The 24735-nt window shown below is 45.4% G+C and overlaps 1 protein-coding gene across 5 annotated transcripts in view; it reads left to right on the top strand.

The window, feature by feature from the left end:
- Positions 1 to 24735, top strand: part of enox1 (ecto-NOX disulfide-thiol exchanger 1) — a 364527-nt gene that overhangs the window by 299617 nt on the left and 40175 nt on the right. For 4 of the 5 annotated variants that reach the window (XM_063051175.1, XM_063051176.1, XM_063051178.1 and 1 more), the window contains 2 exons: positions 3739 to 3923; positions 20580 to 20687. In XM_063051175.1, the coding sequence (XP_062907245.1) occupies positions 3739 to 3923; positions 20580 to 20687 (293 nt within the window). The remainder of the gene's footprint in view (positions 1 to 3738; positions 3924 to 20579; positions 20688 to 24735) is intronic. The other variant, XM_063051177.1, reaches the window with a different exon arrangement.

The following is a 24735-nucleotide window of genomic DNA, read 5'->3' as shown; positions in this document are numbered from 1 at the left end:
CTTTGTGGAGTTTGCACGTACTCCCCTGTGACTGCTTGGGTTTCCTGCTAGATGCTCCAGGAAACCCTCACATGTTGTGTGAAAAGAAGGCACTGTTTCTCTTTTGTATCTCGCTGTGACTCTATTAGGAGCCCACAGAAGTGAATTCCTCAGTTCTTTGGTGATTCTTGCCCTACATGGGCTTGTGATGAAATCATTTGCTACACAAGTGTCCCATTCCTTGAAATACTCCTAAGGTGATAAGCAGAGTGGTTCCTGATGGTAAATTACAATCAGCAAATTTAAGGCTTTAATCAGACTGTGGGATTAGCAATGCACCTTCATCTCAATTAAATTTAGAAAAGCATAGGTTTTCAAATGGATGTAGGAACTTTAAGAACACTGCTTCAGACAGACTGCGCCAGACAAGTCCAGACACCCATCGTCATTGCTTGTTGAGGCCTTTGCTTCATTTATTAAGGTTTATCCCACGTGGAACTGACTTCAACTGCCTGAGCAACAGCTGGTTGAAAAACTTAAAACCATTTCCATCAGCTGTTTTTGTACATCTGCTTGTGCTCACAGCCAGCATTTTTCTGTCTGATTACACATTCCCCCAACGCTGGATATTGTGTGTTTGATTCCCAAGCATAGGGTGGACTGGTTGATGAGGGAACATTGCAGCTGGGACAAGCACACTCCCTCATGTAATTTTCCTGTCTGATTCATGATAGATATAAAGTTCTGATAGATGGATTGTAACTTGTTAATATATAGTCAGCATCACTGTGTGCCATGTTGTATGATACAGGCGATCCTGGTCTCATGACCATGATTGTCCTTGGCAAATTCTTCTACAGATATGGTTTGCCATTCCCTTCTGGGCAGTGTCTTTACCACACAGGTAGCCCCAGCCATCATCAATACTCTCCAGAGATTGTCTGCCTGGTGTCAGTGGTCACGTAACCAGGACTGGTGATTTGTACCAGCTGCCCACACGACCATCCACCAGCTGCTCCCAAGGCTTTGCGTGACCCTGATCAAGGGGCTAAGCAGACACTATGCATTGCCCAAGGGTGACCTGCAGGCTAGCGGAGGGAAGGAGCGCTTTACACCTCCTTTGGTAGAGACATTCTTCCACCCTGCCACCAAAATATACAGTACAAGTCCAATAATCCGCTCTCCTATTTTTTAGAATTTCCAGTGGTCTGATGTCTGGAAGAACATTTGAATCCCTGAGGCATAGAAGGCTACAGACTAGGTGCTGGGTCATTCCATTAATAATGAATCATAGAGTGATTCATCAAGAACAGCCTCTTTGAACCATGTTGACCAACAACCACTGATTTACACTGATCCTACATAAATGTGCGCACATGGCCAAGTGGTTAAGGCATTCGACTAGTGATCTGAAGGTCGTGAATTCGAGCCCCAGCCGAGGCAGCGTGTTGTGTCCTTGAGCAAGGCACTTAACCACACAGTGCTCTGCGACGACACTGGTGCCAAATTGTATCGGCTCTTGCCCTTCCCTTGGACAACATCGGTGTCATGGAGAGGGGAGACTTGCAGCATGGGCAACTGCCAGTCTTCCATACAACCTTGCCCAGGCCTGCGCCCTGGAGAGTGAAAACTTTCTAGGTGCAGATCCACGGTTTCGCAAGACTAATGGGTGCCTTTATTTTACATAAATCCCATAGTTTCTTTAATTTTCGCACATTCTCATCAACTCCCCCCATGTTCTACTGCTGGCCTGCACACCAGGGACAATTTACAGCAGCCTAGTAACCTACTGTCGGAGGAAACTGGAGCTCCCAGAGGAACCCACACGGTCACTGGGACAACATGAAAACTCCCGACAGACAGCACCTGAGGTCAGGGGCTGTGGTACTGTGTGGCAGCGGCTCTCCCAGCTGTGCCACTGTGCCGACACCAACTCTTCCAGAGTGATCTGCCATTCAGTTATCCAGTGGATGGGGTTTGGGGAGATGCTGTGTGCTGAAACCTAGCAAAAGAGCGTGAGACCTGACTATACTGGCCAGTTACAACTCAGCACACTGGAACTCCGCTGGTCTGTACATTGTCTCGGTGCACGTGGGACAACTGACTGCTCACTCGGGAAAAGGCGTGCACATGCTCATTGAGGAATTAGACTCCATACATGTGCCTATCCCTGCAGCAGGGACCCATTAAAGAATGCAGGGGCAACAGTTTGCCACTAACAAGGTCAGCATGTACACGGTGGCTGAAAGCCCGGAAGGGAAGGAACAATGCCATCACCAGGGATCGAATCTAAGAGGTCTTCATTTTCCCTGACACGTATCAGTGATTTAGACACAAGGGACAAATGCCAAATTTGCAAATGGCACAGTGAACCTTGACGATAGGAATGGCCTTCTTGGAGATAGAGACAGGCTGGGTAATTGGCTGATAGGTGCCAGATGAAACTTTGACTGATGCACAGTGGATAAGTGCCATGAGGGAGATTAGTGGGGAGGGACAAGTGGACAATGGGGTCACATAGAGAGCGATCTCCGTGGGAACCGGGAAGTGAGGGGGAAGGTCGTAGGATCTCAGTGGAGATGGCAGAAGTTATGGAGAATGATGTGCTGGATACAGAGGCTCGTGGGATGGTGCGTAAGGACAAGGGAGCCCTATCTGTTATGAAATGGGAGGATGTGAGGATAAGTATAAGGGACCTGAGTTACCTGGATAGACTGGAGAAGCTGTGGAGGTCTCCTTCAAACAGGGGGACTTGCTAGGGAATCTGCTGGAACTGTTTAAAATCATGAAGAGTATAGACATAAAAACTGTTCAGAGTGAGAGTGGTTGGCAAAAAGGCGATGATTTTTTTGCACGGTTTTGAGATATAGTGAGCTATGATGATGGCATTGCCCCAAGCTCCTGATATATGGGCAGCGATTACGGTGGGAATAGATCCCTTGGAGGGTCTGCTCCTAGGCTGGCCAAGATGGGAACTCCTGCATCCAGGCGGCGGGCAGTCAAAGGTTCTACCCCGGCTAACTGCTTGCCCCCTTGTGGGGTGTGTTCATGCCTGGGTGTCCTTGGAGAGGGAGCATGGGCCATCATGGGCCCCCAGGGAATTGACTGTTCTATAGACAGCAATAACCATATTTTAATTTGAACTTGTTCACTGTCTTGTATATACTCAATGTTTGTATTTTGTGTATTTTTGTGTGAATAAACTTTTGGAGTTTGAGGATGGGCATAGAGAGAGAGGCGTGGGGAGATGGGCAGTAGGTGGCAGGTTAAGGTTAATGCCAAGTGTTTGGTGTGAAACACACTGCCAGTGATGGGTGGGACTATAGGGGACAGACAGAGGGAGTTGTAGTGCTCAGAGCTGAATAGCCAAGGAAAGAATTACAGGACAGTAGGGAGAGGGTGGAGAATTGAGAGTGGTTGGCCATTAGGAAACACTCCAAAGGACGTTGACAATTTGGAATCCTGGTCCACACTCAGCAATCTCAGAGCTTTGTCTGTTAAATGAGGTAAGGGAGGACACTTGTAGATTGTACACAGATTAAGCAATCGTCCCATTAAACAGCAGCAGGTATGACAGACACATTGCTGGCTGCGATTCCTGTGCACTTACAGTTAAAGTCTCCAGCTGATGCTGAAAGGGGCAGTAGACAAAAGCTTGACTCCGATAAGGTGGCATGCAGAAACATTGGACTGCATGCACTCTGTGAACAGTACTGGCCCGCAGCAGTAAATAGCTTTAATTTTTGCTTTTCTCCTTAGCTCTGGCCGCCCAAGCCCGCGCGCTGAAGGAGGAGAACGACAGTCTGAGGTGGCAGCTGGACGTGTACAGAAATGAAGTGGAGCTGCTGAAGCAGGAGCAGGGGAAGTTCTACCAGTCAGACAAGAGCCACCCGAAGGAGCAGCAGATGCAGTTCCAGCAGCAGGCAATGCAGGGCATGCAACAGGTGAGCGAGTGGGCAGCAGGCAATGCGGGGCATGCAACAGGTGAGCGAGTGGGCAGCCAGCAATGCGGGGCATGCAACAGGTGAGCGAGTGGGCAGCAGGCAATGCGGGGCATGCAACAGGTGAGCGAGTGGGCAGCAGGCAATGCGGGGCATGCAACAGGTGAGCGAGTGGGCAGCCGGCAATGCGGGGCATGCAACAGGTGAGTGAGTGGGCAGCAGGCAATGCGGGGCATGCAACAGGTGAGTGAGTGGGCAGCAGGCAAGGAAGTGAGTGTGCAGCCGGCAGAGCAGCTCACTCACCAGAGAAGTTAATGTACAGCAGGCAGCAAAGTGGTAATTGGGAAAGTGAATGCTTGGCAGCAGATGTTGGGTGTGAGGCCATTACTGACTCCACAACATGCAATGCAAAGCCTGCAACAAGAAAATCAAAGTGCAATAGGTAATGCGTGTCATGCAGAAATTGAACAAACAGGAGACAGCAAATGCTTTAAAATATTTAGCATGAATGGTAAGGAAACGTCACCAGCAACAAGTGGGCTCCCTCACCTCCACCCCTCTGACTGTCAACACAGGAGCCCCTCAGGGCTGTGTCCTAAGCCCCCTCCTTTACTCTCTGTATACCTATGACTATGTCACCACCCACAGCTCCAATCTGCTAATTAAATTTGCTGATGACACTACATTGATTGGCCTTATCTCAAACAATAACGAGGTGGCCTACAGGGAAGAAGTCATCTCTCTGACACAGTGGTGTCAAGAAAACAACCTCTCCCTCAATGTCGCAAAAACAAAGGAGCTGGTTGTGGATTACAGGAGGAATGGAGACGGGCTAACCCCTATTGACATCAATGGATCTGGGGTTGAGAGGGTAAACAGCTTCAAGTTCCTCGGCATTCACATCACTGAGGACCTCACATAGTCTGTACACACCAGCTGTTTGGTGAAAAAGGCATCACAGCACCTCTTTCACCTCAGACGGTTGAGGCAGTTTGGTATGGGCCCCCCAGATCCTAAGAACTTTCTACAGGGGCACAACTGAGAGCATCCTGACTGGCTGCATCACTGCCTGGTATGGGAACTGTACCTCCCTTAATCACAGGATTCTGCAGAGTTGTGCGGACAGCCCAGCACATCTGTAGTTGTGAACTTCACATAATTCAAGACATTTACAAGGACAGGTGTGTAAAAAGGGCCCATAGGATCACTGGGGACCCGGCCATCCCAACCACAATCTATTCTAGTTGCTACCGTCCGGGAAACAGTACCGCAGCATAAAAGCCTGGACCAACAGGACAGCTTCTTCCACCAGGCCATCAGACTGATTAACTCACGCTGATTTGAGTGTATTTCTATGTTACATTGACTGTTCTATTTATTACAAATTATTATAAATTACTGTGATTGCACATTGCACATTTAGACGGAGACGTAACGTAAAGATCTTTACTCCTCATGTATGTGAAGGATGTAAGAAATAAAGTCAATTCAATTCAACCTAAGACACACGAGTGTCTGCGGATGCCAGAAATCTGGATCAACACACACTAAATGGTGAAAGAACTCAGCATGCCAGGCAGCATCCACTGGAGGAAAATGAACAGTCAACATTGGTCTCACCCCAAAACATCAACTGTTAAATTTCCTCCACTGATACTGCCTGGCCTGCTGAGTTCCTCCAGCATTTTGTGTGTGTTGATCAAGCATCAAACCTATAGGGTTAGATAAATCTCGCATATCTCATGTGTGACATAATCCAGCATCTGCAAACTTCTCTTGCACCTCCATCATGGTTAACTATGGTGCAGCTACCCACAGGATGGTTAAAGGTCCCATCCAAAAATAAATCATCCAACTGAATTATTAACCCTGTCTCTCCCCTCTCTGCTGTGATGCTGCCACAGAAGTTTATAAGAAATTATTCATACTGTAGATAGCTGGTATCTTTTTTGAAATGTCTAATACTTGAGGGCATGAATTTAAGGAGAGAAAGGGCCAAGGCTGAAATGTTTATGGACATCTTCAACCTCTCACTTCAGGACTTTGGGGTCCCCACTGACTTCAAGCAGGCAGTAATGACACCAGTGCCCAAGAAGAAACTGATAAACTGCCTCCAATAGCACAGTGGGATGAAGTGATTCTAGAGGTTGTTTATTAAGTATACCAACTCCTGCCTGAGAAGTGACCAGGATCTGATCCAACTTGCCTACCATCACAACAGGTCAACAGCAGATGCCATTTCACTCAGCTCTGGAACACCTGGACAGTGAAGATGCATTCATCAGTATGCTCTTCATTGACTACAGCTTGGCATTCAATGTTATCATCCCCTCAAAACTCATCAGTTAGCTCTGCAACCTAGGCCTTGATAACTCCCGTGTGATTGGATCCTCAGTTTCCCCAGTTAGCATGAACTGGCGATAGTATCTCATCGACACTCGCCACCAGCACAAGTACACCTTAAGACCGAGGGCTTTGCACTTTGCCCCTGCTTTACCCACATTACGCCAATGTTTATGTGCCCAAGTACAGCTGCAATGTCATGTTTAAATTTCCTGATGAGACCACTGTTGTTGGCTGAGTCAAAGCTGGTGACAAAGTTGACATATAGGAGGGAGATTGAAAATCTGGTTGAGTGGTGCCACAACGACAGCCCCTCACTCAACGTCAGCAAAAGCAAGGAGCTGATTACTGATTACTGACCACAAGAGGAAGAAGCTGGAGTATCATGAGCCAGTCCTTATTAGCAGATCAGAGGTAGAGAGGGTCAACAACTTCAAATTTCTTGGCATTATCCTATCAGAGGATCTACCCTGGGACCAGCATGTAAGTGTCATTTCGAAGGAGGCATGGAAACACTTCTCTTTCCTTAACACGGCATAGACTTGGCCTCTACAGTGGAGAGTATCCTAATTGGTTGCAGCACAGCCTGGTGTGGAAACACCAGTGCCCAGGAATAGAAAAAACTACAGAAAGTGGAGGATACAGCCCTGTCCATCCCACCATTGAGCTTACTCACTTGGAGCACTGCCACTAGAGACCTGCATCAATCATCAAAGGCCCCTCCCACCAGGCCATGCTCTCTTCTGGCTAGTACTATCAGGCAGGGTTACAGAAGGTCCCACACTGTCAGGTTCAGAAACAGGCTCCTGAACTAGTGTGGATAATTTCACTCGCCACAACTCTGAACTGATTCTGCAACTTACAAACTCACTTTCAAGGGCTCTTCACAACTCATGTTCTCAGTCACAAACACGAGTAAATCTGCAGATGCTGGAATGGTGGAGGAACTCAGCAGGCTCTGTGGAAAAGAGTAAACCCTTCATCGGGACTGGAAAGGAAGCGTCTCGGTCTGACACTTTGTCTATTTACTCTTTTCCATAGATGCTGCCTGGCCTGCTGAGTTCCTCCAGCACTTTGAGTGTGTTGTCAAATTTTCAGTATTATTTTTTTATTTGCACAGTGAGAATCAGAATTAGGTTTATTATCACCGGCATGTGTCATGAAATTTGTTAACTTATTCAGCAGCAGTACAATGCAATGTATGATAATATAGTGTGACGACAAACCAAGCTATCGGACGATTGATGCTGATGAGAGAGATGAGAGAGACAATGGAGAAACATTCAAAATGCTAATAAGAGAGGAGAAAGGAATTAACGGAAAAGAAACACAATTCAGAATATTGACAGACCGGTTGCTTTGAACCTGAACTGTTTGAAGTTTGATGGACAGGTGATACCCCAGCAGGGGGATAAAAAGAGCAGGCTCGCTAAGGCACGGGACACCACGAGACCATGAGACAACGAGACCCTGGAAAGAGCAGTGTGCCCCCACAAGTGGTGAAAGTTTGGAGGTCTGGTTCGCGGGAACCGACCATAGGCTCACAGGGTGTAAAGGTACGATCGGTGGGAACCTGGGGTGTGTGTCCGCCCTTGCCTGGGTGTCGGGTTCACCGCGGAAGAACGATCGTATCCGGAACGGAGGGGTCACAGTCAGTGACCACAGCGGGATAGAAGACATCAAAGGTCTGCCTGAACCAAATTGCATCCCCCCCCCCCAACGGTACAACAGCGATTACTGCGAACTGCACTAAGCTGAAATGAACTCTGCGTCACTGTAAGACTGATCATTTTACCCCTAGACTGCAATAGAGCTTGGTTGATTCCTGTTACCCTAGTTCTGTGTATATGTGTGTATTATCATTGCTAACCTGTTACATTTATATCCTTACGATTAGAGTACTATATTATTTGTTTCTTTAATAAAACTTTATTAGTGCCTAGTAATCCAGACTCCAACGAGTGTTCCATTTCTGCTGGTTTGGCAACCCAGTTACGGGGTACGTAACATAAGTGGGGATCTCGTCCGCGATTCTGAATGCCAAATTTGGGACTGGGTAAATAGATTGGGTTAAAATTCCCGAAAGGAAGAAAGGGCAAACAGCAGAAATGGAGACTGAGGAATTTCTAAAGGCATCGACCTTGGAGGCATTAGAGGATACCAGGAAATCAGAATTGGCAACTGTGGCCAAACGGTTGAGTCTTTTTAAGGGGAAGCCGACAATGAGGAGAGCAGAGATGCACAGAGCTATCATTGAGCATTATGTATCTAAAGGTGTGTTTCCCCATGGGGAGCTGGAGGTGGTGTCTATGGACAAACCGGGTGGAGAAGCAGTGCAGCTGCAGATGGAAAAATTGAGACTCGAGCACGAGTTCCGAATAAAGCAGCTGGAACGAGAAGAGAGAAACAGGCAGTTAGAACAGCAAGAGAGAGAGAAACAAAAGGAAAGGGAATTTGAGCTGGAGAGGTTAAGGATGATGCTAGCGCAGGGCCCCATGCCGAGCCAAGGTGGAGGGTTTAGGGTGACCCAGAAGGTTAGGCTGGTTCCCCCATTTGAGGAGGCCAATGTTGATCAGTACTTTCTACATTTTGAAAAAGTCACTGCAAGTCAGGACTGACCAAGGGATAAGTGGGCTGTTTTGCTTCAGAGCGTACTTAAGGGGAAGGCTCAGCAAGCTTACTCAGCATTGTCAGCAGAAGATGCCCAGAGGTATGATGTGGTGAAAGAGGCTATACTCAGGATTTATGAGTTGGTCCCGGAGGCATACTGGCAGAGGTTCCGGAATGTGAGGAAGCAGTGGGGCCGCACGTACTTAGAGTTTGCCCATAAGATGCAGATGTATTGTGAGCGTTGGTGCGCTTCGGAAGGAGTCAATGGAGATTATGACAGACTGCTACAGCTAATACTGATTGAGCAATTTAAAGGTTGTGTCCCTGAAGGTATGAGGCCCTATCTAGATGAGAAAGAGGCAGAAACCTTAGCTGCAACTGCTAAGTTACTGGATGAGTACGCGTTAACACAGAAAGCAAAGTTTACCCTGAGTAAAAGCTACCAGAAGGGTAGTCGAGAGGGTGGAGAGAGTCCACCGGAAAAGCCAGAAAGTAAGCCGGGGACTAGTGAGAAGGATAAGGAAGACAGGAAGCAGTTTGGTAGGAAGTCTCCTGGGGTCGTATGCTATAATTGTGGGAAAGCCTGTCACATTACGTCCAGGTGCTTTGCCCCAAAGAAGGAGATGGGGAAAGGAAAAACGACGACTCCGACTGGCTGTATTGAGCCGGCAAACAAACCGCTGGGGAGAAGAGGTCTGACAGAGTTCAGGAAGGGCACGAGAAGTTTATTTCGGCCGGATTGATGTCAATGAAGGAGGGGTCAAACCCAGTTCCAGTACGGATCTGGAGAGACACTGGGGCTGGTCAGTCATTGATCTTAAGGAGTGTGTTAGACTTTAGTTCAGAGACCGAGACTGGGGAGGTCAGTGTGATGAAAGGCATTGGGAAAGGGACTCGATCAGTACCTTCGTACCAGATACACCTAAAAAGCAACTTGGTCTCCGGACCAGCCACGATAGGGGTGAGGCCTGAACTACCGATGGAAGACGTGGAGGTCTAACTCGGTAATGACCTTGCAGGCGGAGAGGTGTACCCAGCAGTAAAGCTGACAAGCAAACCTGCCAGGATTGAAGACCCGCCCATAGACTCACAGGTTTATCCCGTTTGCGCAGTGACTCGACAAATGTCCAGAAAGGCTGCCGAAGTGAATATAGATTTAGCTGAGACGTTTTTACCAGCCTTGTACCAGGAGGGGTTAGAAAGTGAGAAGAAGGAGCATAGTGAAGCGGAAGGAAGTGAGGGAGTTGAGGAGACTTATCATTAGCGAGGAAGGAATTTATACAGACACAGGAATGAGACGAGGAGCTGATGGTTTTGACGGAGACAGCTCTTTCTGAAGCAGAATTAAAAAGGGAGTGGGGGTTGGTGCACCAGGTGGTAGTGCCGAAAATTTATGGGGATGAGATTTTGAACTTGGCCCACAAGATACCCCTCGGTGGACATTTTGGAGTGAGGAAAACAGTCGATAGAATTATGAAAGAGTTTTACTGGCCGAGCATGAGGGAGGATATTATTGAGTATTGTAGACGTGAACCAACACAGTTAGAGCCTATTAATATGTTAACAGCTTACCACGATAAGAAAGCAGACCTAGTCAGTGTTATCTCAAAAATTAATGAGGCTGGGGTGCCACCTGATAAGGGGAAAACCCATCTTGAAAAGATGAATATGGTGCTGACCAGATTGGAGAACTCTATTGTCTTGGCCAACTTTGCTGATAAGGTCTCTCACTTAACCCCCGAACAGAGCAAGCCGCTGATAAAGCTAATTAACCGGCACGGAGACGTATGTCCGGATGTCCCGAGGTGATGCAAAGGGATGGTACATGGTGTTGTTGTCACATCAGGTCAGCCTAGTAAGCCGCAACCCTATAGGATGATTAATTCAGTGATAAAAGGGTTAAAGAACGCCAGAGTGTATATTGACGATTTAGTGGTCTGGAGTGACACATGGGAGGAGCACATTGTGGCAGTAGAGGAACTGTTTAAACGGCTGTCTGAAGCCAACCTGACAGTGAACCTTGCGAAAAGTGAGTTCGGCCACACTAAGGTCACTTATCTGGGGTATGTGGTAGGACAGGGGCAGCTGGCACCGATGCAGGCTAAGGTGCAGGCTATCTCTAAAGTTCCCATCCCGACGGACAAGAGAGCCCTGAGAAGGTTCTTGGGGATGCTGGGGTACTATCGGAAGTTTTGCAAAAACTTTGCGGATATTACCCTCCCTTTTACTGAGCTCTTGCCAAAGAATGCGAAGTTTGTGTGGAACAACCTTTGTCAACAAGCCTTCGAGAGTCTGAAGGCGAATCTGTGTCACCACCCTGTATTGAATGGGCCTGACTTTTCAAAACCCTTCTCCCTAGCAACAGATGCTAGCGACGAAGCGGCAGGGGCGGTGCTGTTGCAGACAGACAAAGAGGAGATTGAACACCCAGTGGCTTATTTTTCTAACAAGTTTAATGTCCATCAGAGAAATTATTCCACTGTGGAGAAGGAATTACTGGCAATCATACTAGCATTACAACATTTTGAGGTTTATATTTGTCCGGCATGGAAACCACTGGTAATTTACACTGATCACAATCCATTAGTGTTTTTGGCCACAATGAAGGATAAAAACAAAAGGTTACTAAGTTGGAGCCTGGTCTTACAGGAATTTAATATTAAAATAAAACATATAAAAGGAACGGACAATGTGATCGCTGACTGTCTGTCAAGGTGTTGAAACTTAAAGTTCTTTTTTTTATATATAATTTTTATTGAGTTTTCAAAGTGATACATGAGAAAATAATATCTACCCTCCCCCCTCCCCCCCCTTGTATATACTCCTACCTAAGAGAAAAGAAAAAAAGAAAAAAAAGGGAAAAAAAAGGAACCGCCTGAGTATTGGAAGGTTTGCACGTGCTCCGTGGGATAAAAATAAATTTTATGTATATTTGTTACTTTTCCCCAAGGAACTAAGATCTTCATCATTGGAGCTATAAATAAGGGCTCCAAATATTCAAAAATGTTTCATATTTATCTCTTAAAATCTAAAACATTACTTAGCTTCTCAACTCCCATAGTTCCCTGGGGAATCTCTTTGAACTTCACCATGTTGCTATGTGTTTCTCTCCCAATCATCCAGGCAAAAAGAAAAAAAACATAGATAAGATACAAAAAAAGAAAAAACAAAATACCCCCCCAACTAATGTTGTGAATGAAAAGATACACAACACTACCCCTCTCCATTGTGCGGGTCGTGGCTATTGCCACGCTTGCACACATGAATAACATAGTGATTGGTCAGTGTTTCTTCCAGCTCCCCCGTAACAAAAATTGTATATATATAAAAAAAAATTAATGTCATTATTCCCATCTAATATTCCTCAAATTTTAACCTTTCTTCCCTTATATAATTAATAATATATTTATATATTCATCCGCCTAAAAATCCATCAGGCCTAATCCTTGATCCAGTCTTCATCTTCAATCCATCTCAGTCCCCTGGGTTTGTTCTTGTATCTGGTAAATATTTAAAGAATCTCGCACAAACTCCTCCGCTTTCCGGTAATCGTCAAAAAATCTTTTTTCTCCACCAGGCAAGAAAATCTTCAAGGTTGCAGGATAACGCAATATAAATTGATAACCGTGATCCCAGAGGGCTTTTTTTCACTGGATTAAATTTCTTCCTTTTCTTCAAAAGTTCATAACTTATGTCAGGGTAGAAAAAAATTTTCTTCCCTTCTATCATCAATGGCCCTTTTCTCTTCTTGGCAGCTTGGGCAGCCGCCTGTAGAATCCTTTCTTTGTCTTGAAATCTTAAGAATTTTATTAAAATTGATTGTGGATATTGGTCATCTTGTGGTTTTGGTCTTAGAGCTCTATGTACCCACTCAATTTCAATTGATCGGTCTTCCTCTTTCATTTGCAAGGTTTTCGGGATCCATCTTTGAAAAAATTCTATTGGGTTATCTCCCTCTATACCTTCTTTAAGACCAACAATTTTAATATTATTATGTCTACTAAAATTTTTCAACACGTCTACTTTCTCCAATAGTCGATTTCTTTCCGTGTTCCAGACGAGTATATCATTTTCTGTTTTTCCACTCTATCGTTAATATGCTCCATTGTTCTTTCCATCTTCTGAAGTTTCTTACCCATTTTATCCTGTCTTTTCATAGCTTTATCATAGCACATCTTCACATCTCTAAGCTCTGTTCTTAATTTTCTTAGTTCAGCCATTAATTGCAATAAAGCCTCTCTTATGTCTCCATCGTCTCCTTTACTTCCAGTCTCTTCCAGTTCTTCCTCCTCTTCTTCATCTGTATTCTCTGCGATATCCAATTCTGACTCTGAGTCACTTTCAGTTGCAGTAGCCGTCGGTTCTTGTAGCTTAAGTTGTGTCGATTTGCGCATGCGCAATTCCGGCATCTTCTTCCGAGAGACCGCTACCGCCGCCATTGCTCCCTATTCTTCTACGCCAGAGCTAAAATGCGTCTCCTCTGAAGGAGATCCAACCTGAATCCGAGGCTCCATCGCTGCAGTAGGCCCTTTTCTCTTCCCATCTCGCGGCGACTTCACAACGGCAGACTTCTTCTGTTGCGGTTTACGAGGCATATCGTAGAGTGGTCTTACGGAGTTTATAAGTAGTTTTCGGAAAGTATTTATTAACTTTACTTTGCTTAAACGGTACTTTGCTGATTTTTTAAGGGAGAGCTGGATTCACACGTCTCAATCCCACATCATCACGTGACGCCCCCAAAGTTTACAACTTTCTGTAGCTTTTCTCCATAGAAACCATAGAAACTACAGCACAGAAACAGGCCTTTTGGCCCTTCTTGGCTGTGCTGAACCATTTTCTGCCTAGTCCCACTGACCTGCACACGGACCATATCCCTCCATACACCTCCCATCCATGTATCTGTCCAATTTATTCTTAAATGTTAAAAAAGAACCCGCATTTACCACCTCGTCTGGCAGCTCATTCCATACTCCCACCACTCTCTGTGTGAAGAAGCCCCCCCTAATATTCCCTTTAAACTTTTCCCCCCTCACCCTTAACCCATGTCCTCTGGTTTTTTCTCCCCTTGCCTCAGTGGAAAAAGCCTGTTTGCATTCACTCTACCTATACCCATCATAATTTTATATACCTCTATCAAATCTCCCCTCATTCTTCTACGCTCCAGGGAATGAAGTCCTAACCTATTCAACCTTTCTCTGTAACTGAGTTTCTCAAGTCCCAGCAACATCCTTGTAAACCTTCTCTGCACTCTTTCAACCTTATTTATATCCTTCCTGTAATTTGGTGACCAAAACTGAACACAATACTCCAGATTCGGCCTCACCAATGCCTTATACAACCTCATCATAACATTCCAGCTCTTATACTCAATACTTTGATTAATAAAGACCAATGTACCAAAAGCTCTCTTTACGACCCTATCTACCTGTGACATTACTTTTAGGGAATTTTGTATCTGTATTACCAGATCCCTCTGTTCCACTGCACTCCTCAGTGCCTTACCATTAACCCGGTATGTTCTACCTTAGTTTGTCCTTCCAACGTGCAATACCTCACACTTGTCAGTATTAAACTCCATATGCCATTTTTCAGCCCATTTTTCCAGCTGGTCCAAGTCCCTCTGCAGGCTCTGAAAACCTTCCTCACTGTCTACTACATCCAATCTTTGTATCATCAGCAAATTTGCTGATCTTGGTCCTGTGCAGTAGCCCCCCCCACCATACCAGACAGTGATGCAACAAGTCAGAATGCTCTCCACGGTACATCTATAGAAGTTTTCAAGTGTTTCAGTTGACAAACCAAATCTCTTCAAACTTCAAATACAATATAGCCGCTGTCTTGCCTTCTTTATAGCTGCATTGAAATGTTGAGACGAGGTTACATCCTCAGAGATCTGACACCCAGGAACTTGAAACTGCTCACTCCCTCCACTTCTGATCCCTGGTGTGTGTTCCCTCATCTTACCCTTTCTGAAGTCTACAATCAGCTCTTTCATCTTACTGACATTGAGTGCACAGTTGATGCTGCGACACCACTCAACTGGCCGGCATATCTCACTCCTGTACACCCTCTTATCTCCACCTGAGATTCCACCAACAATTTGTATCATCAGCAAATTTAGAGATGGTAATTGAGCTATGCCTAGCCACACAGTCATAGGTATAGAAAGAGTAGAGCAGTGGGTTAAGCACACACACCTGAGGTGCACCAGTGTTGATCGTCAGCAAGGAGGAGATATTATCACCAATCCGCACAGATTGTGGTCTTAGAGCGTCAAGGATCAAATTGCAGGGGGAGGTACAGAGGCCCAGGTTCTGTAACTTATTGATCAGGTCTGTGGGAATGATGGTGTTAAGTGCTGAGCTATAGTTAACGAACAGCGTCCTGACATAGGTGTCTTCTTTTGCATATTGGTTGTTCATCAGTCTTTGATTATAATTAATTTTTTTTATAAATTCCATTGTATTTCTTATTTTTCCTGTAAATGCCTGCAAGAAAATGAATCTCAAGGTAGTACAGTGGATCCTGGAAAACTGGGACACATTGTGACTAGTACATTTTGGCCCAATTATGAGGCTGTCCATATTAGCTAAAGTTTCATTGAAATTGTTAAAAAGGTATGAAAAAGACAAACTACCATTTAACTGAGTAACAACTTATGTATTTAAATGAAATACAGAATAAATTAGAATGCACTAATACTACTGCGGTACTATAAAACTATGTGTTAGTTCCTAATTGCTATCGACAGAGGAATTCATCCAGTGTACACTGCTGTGTTCTTTTGATTGACTAAATGAACAAAATCAGTGCAGACACCTAGTGCAGATAATAGACTTCATGCAATGCTTTTGACGATTGCTCCCTCCAAATCTTCATTTTCATTGTAGAATTCAAGAGGATTGTCGATACCTTCAAAATCTTCATAGTTTCCAACTTGTTGAAGTAGTGAAATCATTTCATTTTCACTCCTGGCTATTTCTGGCATCCCCAAGCCTGAATGCTTGAAACCACAGTGAATAAGACCATTCCGAATTGTCTTACTGCTCATTTCTCATTGACAAAAATCACTGCTATTTAAACACAAACACACAACTGACACTGGTTAAAAACTGATTGCTCTAACAATGGTGTGGTGCCTAAAGGGCCACAGAAGTATGCGCGACTAACGCTAGTTAGAAATCGGTTGGCAACAGCCTCCTGTCCCAATTAAGCTGCAGAGTGTCCCAAGTAAACGAAGGGAATCTCGATTCATTTTTGTTCTTCAAGAGTTGCCCCAGAAAAGCAGCTGCCCTGAGTAACCAGTGGCCCAATTAACCAGAATCCACTATGTATTGTACGAACTTTGTATATATGTACTGTGTGTTGTAACATATATAAACTTTGATAATAAATTTACTTGGACTTTCACTTCAAAGAAGACGTTTAGGGTAGGTTCTTACACAAGAAGTTGTGTGTGTCTGGAATACGTTGCCAGGGATAGTGGTGGAAGCAGATATGATAGAGGCATTTAAGAGGCTCTTAGAAAGCACATGAATATGCAGAGAATTGAGGGGTGATGACCACATGCAGACAGAGGGATTAGGTAAAGTATTATTAGTTTAATTCGTTTGGCACAATATCATGGTCTGAAGGGCCTGTTCCTGTTCTGTGTTCTGAATAACACTTTGGCTAACCTGCACTCGATTGTATAAAGCTTTGGGCAGGTCACATTTTGAATAGTGCGTAGAGCTCTGGTCACACCACCACAAGAAGAATGTCGAAGTTTTAGACAGGGTTCAGAAGAGGTTTACCAGTGTTATGCCTGGATTAGAGGGCATTAGGTGTCAGGAGAGGTTGGACAAACTGTTATTATTGTTTTCCCATGAGACTCAGAAACTGAGGGGAGACCTGATAGAAGACTATAACATTATGAGGGGCATAGTTAGGTTAGACAGAATCCTTTACATGGTGGAAATGTCAAACACTAGAAAACATGCACTTAAATTGAGATGGGGAAAGTTTAAAGGTGGTGTGAAGGTGCAAGTTATTTTACACATAAGAGTAGCTGCTGCTTGGACCACACTGGCTGTGATGGTGGTGAAAGCAGAAAAGGTACAAGATGCTTTTAGATAGGCTCATCAATAAGTGGGGATTGGAAGGACTTGGATCGTGTGCAGGCAGAAGAAATTAGTCTAATTTGGCACAGTGCTTGGCGCAACACCACAGGCCGAGGGGCCTGTTCCTGTGCTGTACTGTTCTGTGTTCTACCTTGATAATATTCTCAGAAGGTCAATATCCACAGTTCCCTAGGCTAGAGAATGTCAGATGTTATCCACAGTCTGAGGCATTCCACCTCGCAGCCTTATGATCCTTTAACTACAATAGTGCCCTCAGTTTCCAGACAGCCCCCTGTTTACAAGATTAGGGGTCGGTCATTTCAAACAGAGGTGCTCAGAAACGACTTCTTGCTGAGGCTGTGAATCTCTATAATTCTCTACCGAGGAGGATTGCGGACACCCGATCACTGGGGGTCGATAGCCACAACTTTGAAAAAGTGAGGGATATGGAACAGGTACAGATGCTGCAGTTGGGGCCGGGAGCAGATCGACCATGATCATATTGAATGGTGGGGGGGGGGAGGAAGGCCTGAGGGGCCAAATGGCCGTCTTCTGGTCTGGCAAGACACAGACACTGAAGTACTAGGGACAGGACTAGGATACAGGGTGAGGGCTCGGACATGGACCCAAAAACCGGGAACCTGGAACAGGACTGGATCAGAGAGCTCGGAACCCAGTCGGAACTGAGACTGGACAAGAACCCAGGACCTGGGTCTTGCCTCTGGCTTGGACTCCAGAACTAGGCAAGGATGTGACTTGGCTGGCAGGCAGGACGAGGCTGGAGTCTTCAGGCTTGAGGCGAGGCTGGAGACCAGGGACTTGAGACTAGAAGCTAGAGGCTTGGGGTCTTGAAGCTTGGCTTGGGGCGAGGCTCGACTAGAGGCTTGGGACAAGGCTTGGCTAGAGGCTTGGGGTCTTGAAGCTCCTCCTGGGCAGGGCGTGGTACTCCTGGGCAGGGCGCGGATCTCCACCCAACGGAGACGAGGGACAGGAAGGCATAGAACCCACCGCAGAGTAACGGACATATGGCCTGGCTTACCCGACAGAGGCAAGGGACAGGAAGGGACAGAACCAACTGTAGGTAACAGCAAGATGGCCTGGCTTACCTGACAGAGACAAGGGACAGGAAGGGACAGAACCTACCGCAGGGTAATGGCAAGATGGCCTGAATTACCCGGTGGAGGCAAGGGACAGGAAGGGAGCTAGGTACAGGGTGGCTCCAAGACAAGACTACAGGCGAGGCAAGGTGAGAGTTACCGGCAAGACAAGGCAAGGCTTCAGGGGAGGAAACAGAAGGCAGAGGAAGCGATACAAGGAGTAAGGACAAGAACAATCCAGCAGCCACGCCCTGGTCTCTGAAGGTATTTATGCAGCCAGCCCCAACGAGCATCAGCTGCCTCAATTAGTGCTCAACAAGAACAGAAACAGGGTAGACAGGAAAACCTGGAGCAAGGGTCGATGAACCGGATGATGAACTGGAATGCGGACATCATGGACCAGACCATGACACCTGTTCTCATAAACTCCGGTTGGCTTTGGCCCCAAACCCCTTTCATTCAAGACTTCCTTCACCCCAGGTGTCAATCTGAAGGGCACCAAGTTAGGAAATCAAATCTGCACGCAATGCTCCAGGTATGGCCTCACTAACACAGTTGGCAAACCTCCCCAACTTTATACTCCATCTCCCTGCTTGTCTTTGTTAACATAGGTTTCCTAACTATTGCTGCCCCTGCAAACTTACTTTCCCTGTGTCTTGTAGGTGTCCGGTTGAGTTTACTGTCATGTGTACACTTACGATGAAGTAGAGGTACAATGACAACTTGCTTCCATCAGAGCCATATAGATTCAGAACACACAGACGCACTAAAGAGAAAAACAAACTACAGACGAGTGCAAAATAACACGTCCTGATACAGGGCTACAAACCAAACCTTGACATATTACTATTTAACTATTTATGGTTCTATTACTATTTATTATTTATGGTGTAACTGTAACAAAAACCAATTTCCCCCGGGATCAATAATGTATGACTATGACAATGACTATGACAATTCCTTTCCTCCCACAAATGCTGCTCGACCTGTCCTGCTCCTCCAGCAGATTGTTTATTGCTCCAGATTTCAGCACCGGCAGTCTCTTTTGTCTCCAATGCAGGATTTGTCTCTGATGGAGACACAAAGTGGTCCATGCTGTTCTGCGATGTGGTAAGGTTAGAGTTGTGCAGGTCGGTTCAAGGGATGGGTGTAGGGCAGTAGCTGATCCCAACCCTCGTGGTGAGGAACTTCAGGTTTCCATAGCTCTTGTCCAATTATGGCTGCATGAAGACAATGTAACCTGAATGGTGGAGATCCTAGCTGATACCCTGGAACCTGCTGCCGTCTGTGATCTCATATTGTTTAAGTAATCTTCTGCTTTTCTGTTCTGCATACCCGCACATTCCTACATATCATCTGCCATCTTTTTCACTTAACCAGTCCTGAGAGCTATGTGTAGGAAGCCAGGCTATCATTGTGGGTGCATTGATCATGCTACTTAAACTGAGATGTTCTACAGTTCGTTGGTAAAATATCTCTGTCGTTTGCTCTCGTAGTTTCCACAAATGATAATGAGGGCAGCTGATGGCTCTGACTGCTCTGTAGAGTGATCATCGCTCTTTGTAAAGATGCAATTGTTCATCAATAGGACAGCAATATTAGTATTTCTCACACATATCTCGGCTGATAATACAAAGTGTTATACTTGACAGCTACAAAGAATTGCTTCAACATAATTATAACAAACATTCTAGTTGGTGTGCAGAATTACCAGATAGAAGTAGCAATGGTCCTATGGTTCCAGCTGATCTGAACAAATCTTCAAATAACTTATCATTTGGATTTGTACACCATCGGCACAGTGATGCAACCAGTAGAGTGGTACAGCCGGTAGAGTGGTACAGCCGGTAGAGTGGTACAGCCGGTAGGGGTACAACCAGTAGAGTGGTACAGCCGGTAGAGTGGTACAGCCGGTAGGGGTACAACCAGTAGAGTGGTACAGCCGGTAGGGTGGGTGCCTCACAGTGGCAGAGAGTTGGATTTGACCCTAATGTCCTGAGTTTGCAGGTTCTCCTCTCACATCGAAAAGTTATGATCATTGCTAGTTTAATTAGATTGCTTGGTACTGGATGAGAATGTGGGATGAATATAATGGGATCAGTGTAAAATGCTTGGTGATTGGCATGGACCTAGTGGGCTGACTGGCCCGTTTCTGAGCAACATCTCTCCTTTCATCAACATGCTATTTTTTTTGAAAGAGAGATTTGATATTATCCACCAAGTTTAAAACTGATGAATTGGCCACTCACTGCTGAAATTTGACTTGGTCAGTGGATACTGAGCAGGCAGAAGCTCTTTTGCCATGTCAGATAATCATTCCAGCAAGGCAACGGAGCAGAATATTATTGGTGTGAGGTGCTGCATCACCTCTGCAGTATCCCTCCTACTCCCTCCCACCAAGTCCTATTTCAGAAGGGGCCACCATAAACACGATGTAAGCCATTTTCACCTCAGAGGACTTTAATAACTGGCCTGGCCCCGTAACTAATAACAGCCCTGTTTCTCAACAGCAACTACTTGCTCTGCAGGAGGAATACAGGAAAAAGGAGTTGGAACTGGAGAAAGTAAAGGAGGAAAAGTCGGAAGTACAAGCATTGCTTGCAAGTCTTAAAGAAAAGGTAAATTCCTCTTTTGGTCACTGTGCTCACAAAGGCTTAACTGGTAAAGCAGCATACTTACAGTCATGTTGAACAATTAACCAGAATGAATGGATTAAGGTCAGCTCAGTAACCCCAGCTAAGGTTAACAGACATTATTTAATACACAACTTTATTTTTATCTTTTGTTAACTTGTTCACCGGTGGGTGTTTGAGGCAAGGGTCAAATTAATTTTCCATCTCAATTGCCCTTGGAGAGATGGTGGTGAGGAGTTCCTGTCTCCGTGTTGGAACACCTGGCGATGTTGCAGAGTTTATTCCGGGATGCCGGCTCAGTCTGGATGAAGGGATAATGTTAGGTTTCCGTTTCGGGACGGTGGGTTGGGTGGTGAAGGAGAAGGAGATGGAGGTCCCCATGCACCTGCTGCCCTTGTCTTTCTGCTAGAGGTCACAGATTCTGGATTTGTGCACAAAGGAGCCTTGGAAAGTTGTTGAGGAGATTCGTGCAGATGTTACAAATGGCAGAGGGTGGAAGGTGTACCATTTAGGGTGTGGACGGGCACTGTTGAATCTACAAATATTTGTACATTCATCCAGTCAAGTGAGAGTATTCCATCAGTCTCCTGGTCTGTACCTGGCAGGTGGGGTAAAGGCTTCAGGGTGGCAGGAGGTGAGTTCCCTCTCCACGGGGCTTCATTGTTGTGTATGTGTGTCGCTGGTCCAGTTGACGTTCTGGTCAACAGTCATGTCCGCAGTGTCAGTGGTGGATGACGCAGCGCGGTAACATTGTTGAATCTCAAACGGGCCATCTTTCCAAGGGCAATGAAGATGCTAAGTTAATGCTGCCCTTACCAGTAACACCCACAACTGGTGAACAAGTTAACAAAAAATAAAAATAATGTTCTGTATTAAATACCCTGTTAATGTTGGCTGAGTCTGCTGAGCTGTGGATGAGTAAAAACAGCCTTAATGGACTTTGGAAGTGCTGGACTTGCAGATTGGTTTGGTTATTGAATGTTATTCCTGGTAATACTCCAAATTGTTATTTCTTTAATGTTGCAAGGCAGTTTAGTAAATTTCCCAATGACCTGATAGGTTTAAAAACTGTTTGTGAAATGGGCCCATCAGTTTAATGAGGGCATGGAACTGAAGTCCTGTTGAGTTTGAAGGTAATGGTTATCAATGGGGCCCTGGTTGGTTTCCACTCACTCTGTGCAGCAGATGCCAGTGCGTTGGGATTTTGGAATCATCAGAAAGAGGTGATCAGAGTTCACTGCAGAACAATATCATGTTTAACAAAGGAGCCACTTTAGGTCCTGGCCATTAACTACTGCTGTTGAGTGACAGGTACCCCTTGGACCCAACAGCCTTTGTCACCCTCTACTCCACACTTCCATCAGAACTTGCAGGAGGTCATTCCCTTCTCTGCCAGGACTTTGCATTCCACACACAGCCTCAGTTGTCAGAGATCTTGTATCACAGCATAAATTGGAACAAGCAAATGAAAAACATTCTTGGCATAACAAACTCTTCTTGGGCTTCCAGCCTGGTACAGGCATCGATTTTAACCAACATTTCGATGACAAACTCTGCCCTCTTCATCAGGGATAATGCTCGGGCATGTCTGGTTCGGTGGCATTTATACCACCCACCCCCGTGCCCCCCCACCCCGGTCATCAATCCCTTCTGATTGGTTAGTCCTCATCCAGTCAGGTTTCTGCTCTCCCACCTTGTTTATAATGGAATTCTAGTTCTTACTTAGAGTGAGACCTTTGTTTTTGTTAAAATTCTTTTCCTCTAATTCTATTTCAATAGCTTCCTTCACCAGGTGGTCCCAAAGGCCAGTGTGTGACACAGTAGTTTTGTGCCGTTGAAGTCAATCCTATGGCCATTGCAAATGCAATGTTCTGCTACTGCCGATTTCTCTGGATAACCCAAAAAGATCCACATCCTGTGCTCCTTGATGCGGGTTTCCACCGTGCATCCCATCCTGGCCGATATGCACTGCTTCACATTCACAGGAAATCCTGTAAACGCTAGCCGTCCTGAGTCCCAGGTCATCCTTGACCGACATAAGCTGAGATTTGAGCTTCCTTACGGGTTTCTGGATGGTCACCTTGTAGCCACTCTGTAGGAACGTCGTGTGTAATTGTTCTATTTCCTCGTGGAGACTCTACAGTGAAGGAAGCCATCGAAATAAAACTAGAGGAAAATAATTTTAACAAAGACAAAGGTCTCGCTCTAAGTAAGAACTGGAATTCAATTGCAAACAAGGTGGGAGAGCAAAAACCTGATTGGATGAGGACTAGCCAATCAGGTAGGATGGACACTAGGGCTAGACATGCCCAGGCATCATCCCTGATGAAGATGGCAGAGTTTGCCATTGAAACATCAGTTACAAATGATACCTGTACCCAGCTGGAAGCCCGAGAAGAGTTTATTCATCATGTAAGCTGGGAAAACTCTAGATCCTTTTTCATTCTTGGCATTGTTTAGGACACACAGATCCCTGTGTGTCACTCACAACTGTTTTACTCTCAATCTGAACCCTAGTTGGTGACCTTCTCTACAGACCCTGCCCTTCGGCTGCTTAACCTTGCAGACCAGCACCAAGCAAACCCAAACGAGCCAATGCTTTTCAAGATCATAATTTCACCCAACTCGTCCACACCAACTACAGTACCTATGAAAACTAGTCCCATTTGCTTGCAAATGGCCAATAATCCTCAAAACCTTTCCTATCCAAGTACCTGTCTTTGAAACACTGTAAATATGCACACCTGGACCACGTCTTCCGCAGCTTGCCCACCACCATCTGTGTGAAGAACGTGGTTACCATTATAGTGAAACTCCTGCTGTTGTCTTCTGTTGAACTGTACTGTTATCTCAGAAGAGATGTGGAATGTTTTCAATGGTTAGTGCAGCCACATTATACCAGACAATTTCATGCAACTGGGGGCAGTTGTATTAGTAGGGACTGAGCCGATCACCAGACCAGAGTCTGGAAGAATGAAATGAGATTCAGTGAAATGTATAAAATTCTGAAAGGGCTTGATAGATTGAAATGTGTGGAGGATTTTTCCCTGGCTGGGGCAGTGGCCTAGAATGATAGGCAGAGCCTCCAGTGCTGTTTGTGTAGAGTTTGCACATTCTCCCTTTGATTGGTTGGTTTCAGTTGCTGTCCATAGAGCTGGTAAGGCTGCAGAGTAAAGCATTTGAGATGAGGAGCAATTTCTTCTCTCAGATCTGGTGCCCCTATGGAATTTTATACAACAGAAGGAGGTGGAGGATAATTCACTGAATGCACTTAACAAGGAGATGAATATATTTCTGCACACAAGAGGCATCAAGGCCTATAGGGAGAGAGCAGAAATATCATATTGAGAGAGAGGATCAGCCACGATTCTGGTCAATGGCGGACAGCCTTCAAGGGCCTGATAATCAACTCCCACACATATTTTACTCCAGTTCTAAGTTTCTATGGATGAGACTAACAAGTACTATACAAAGGGTTGGCATAGCCCAAATGGGCAGAATGGCTTTCTTCAGTGTCAGTATCACTGTACAATTTCCTCTAAGTCTCTGAAAATTCCTCCAATAAGTGACTGAAGCAAGTAACATTCCAAACCCAGGCTTCTCCCTATACTTTAAGAATAATTTATGTCCCACAAGACCTGTGACCCTCTGAGAGAAAAATTTTCCCTGGTTTTTAATCTTTAAACATTGACCCCCAGTTTTTAGCTTCTCCAACAGAGAAGACAACTCCACTCTTTCAAGAGTCCTCACTATCCAATATGTTTGAGTTGTTCCTTTCACTGTTGGGTGGTTGAAATCCCAAAGTGCCCTACCTTTCCCTGACAAGCCAATCACCCATTCCAGATATCAGTCAAATAAACCCTCTGGGAACTCCTTCCAATACAGTACATTTAGCTCAAGATGTGGTCACACCAAACTAGAAGCAAATCATCACTACATTTCTATTCAGTTTCCTTAACAATAAACATTCATGGTCAGTTAGCTTTCCCAATTACTCTCAGTACCTGCTTACTTGACTTTTGCAAATCATGCA

Source organism: Mobula hypostoma, chromosome 6, assembly GCF_963921235.1.
Source record: "Mobula hypostoma chromosome 6, sMobHyp1.1, whole genome shotgun sequence".
Lineage (NCBI taxonomy): Eukaryota > Metazoa > Chordata > Chondrichthyes > Myliobatiformes > Myliobatidae > Mobula > Mobula hypostoma.
This window is presented reverse-complemented; position numbering and strand designations above follow the sequence as displayed.